This window comes from Corvus brachyrhynchos, unplaced genomic scaffold, assembly GCF_000691975.1.
Source record: "Corvus brachyrhynchos isolate BGI_N302 unplaced genomic scaffold, ASM69197v1 scaffold279, whole genome shotgun sequence".
Lineage (NCBI taxonomy): Eukaryota > Metazoa > Chordata > Aves > Passeriformes > Corvidae > Corvus > Corvus brachyrhynchos.
The window spans coordinates 8577647-8579044 of NW_008246060.1; the positions used below are offsets into that span (position 1 = coordinate 8577647).

Sequence of the window (1398 nt, forward strand, 5' to 3'; positions counted from 1 at the left end):
AAGAGTGGTCCTGTGCTGAAAGGAGATTCACAGTGCACTGCATAACAGGTCACATCACGGGTGACTTTGGGCAAGCCCTTTTTTGCAGTGCAGAGCTGGGACCTTGTCTTCCCCTTTATTAACAGCATCAGGCCTACTGAAAAAATTTATGTTTTAAATGTTAGCAACATATGCAACAAGAAGAAGCAGAAAATGAGAATTGGCCCTTGTTTGTACCACATCTGGCAAAACCAGAGCATGATCTTGTTAGTGGTGTCCAGATAATAAAACTGAGGGAGAAACAAACCATGGAAAAGGTTAAGAATGGGGTTGCACAACACCACCATTCCATGTGTGTGCACAGCCTCAGCTCATGCTACACAAGGGCACTAGATGACTCTTAAATTCCATCTGCACGATCCAAGCCTGAAAACAGGAATTTAAGATCACCATAAGCACCATAACAAAGACAACCACAGAACTGTAATAACAGGATCTGACACGGACTATACCAAGATAAATTTTCAGCAGTCCATTGGCCTGTCTAGGGCTATTTCTGATACTGTATTCATGAAGAAATAAAAAAAGCTGAACTCCACAGGCTAAAAATATTCAGATCTCTACTTCTTCTAGTGGATAACTCCAAGAGCAACTCATATCCACAGAACCCCATGAGATTATGGAAAATTACAAACAATTTCCTGGGGTTTCTTAGTTTGGTTTGATTTTTTTAAGAAAATAAGGAAAGGAAAAAGAAAGCATTACCTATACAGCACAGCGACTAAATAAACAACGAGGCGAAGCAAAACTCCAACTACGACACCATAAGGAGGCAGAAGGGGTCCAGGGATTGTCATGTCCGTGGGCCTGGCCCTGGGTGAAGCCCGAGGGCTGACCATGACCCCTGAGGGGGACAAAGGAGCACTCTAGCTCTAAGTCAGACAGCAATGTTCTCCAACCTTTGCCAGAAAGGGTCGTAGTCTTCATCTTCCCTGTAGCAGTCCCGGGGACTCCTGTTTTTTAGCACCTTGAAGTAGATAAACTGTGCTGCAAAATTCATTGTAATTCCTTGTGCAAAGCAAAGCTGGGAGACAGCTGGCAGGGGACACACTTGCCTGTGAGAAGTGTCAGCCCTGCACTGCCTGGGTGGGAAATAGCAGGCAGTGTGCTGTAAGCAGCTCTCAGCACTGGCTGGGGGGGAAGTGCCTTTGAAAGAGATGGCTGCCGCTATTTAAAGAGATTATTTCAGAGCCCAACCTGTCCTTGTCAATTTGAGTCAGGGCCTGGATTATGCTTGGGTGACGCCTGTTAGCAGGACGCTGAAAGCTTTAGTTACTTACTGCTTAGCTGTGGACCATGATCCCGACCTGCTGCAGGGCCCATGACTGAGCAGCAGGACTCTGGTAGGAAGAGCAGCAG

General features: G+C 46.0%; 1 protein-coding gene across 2 annotated transcripts in view; it reads right to left on the bottom strand.

The window, feature by feature from the left end:
• Positions 1 to 932, bottom strand: part of LOC103623745 (putative threonine dehydratase) — a 32002-nt gene extending 31070 nt beyond the window's left edge. For both annotated transcript variants that reach the window (XM_017746386.1, XM_017746385.1), the window contains exon 1: positions 745 to 932. In XM_017746386.1, the coding sequence (XP_017601875.1) occupies positions 745 to 878 (134 nt within the window). In that variant the 5' untranslated portion in view covers positions 879 to 932. The remainder of the gene's footprint in view (positions 1 to 744) is intronic.
• Positions 933 to 1398: the final 466 nt, after the last annotated feature.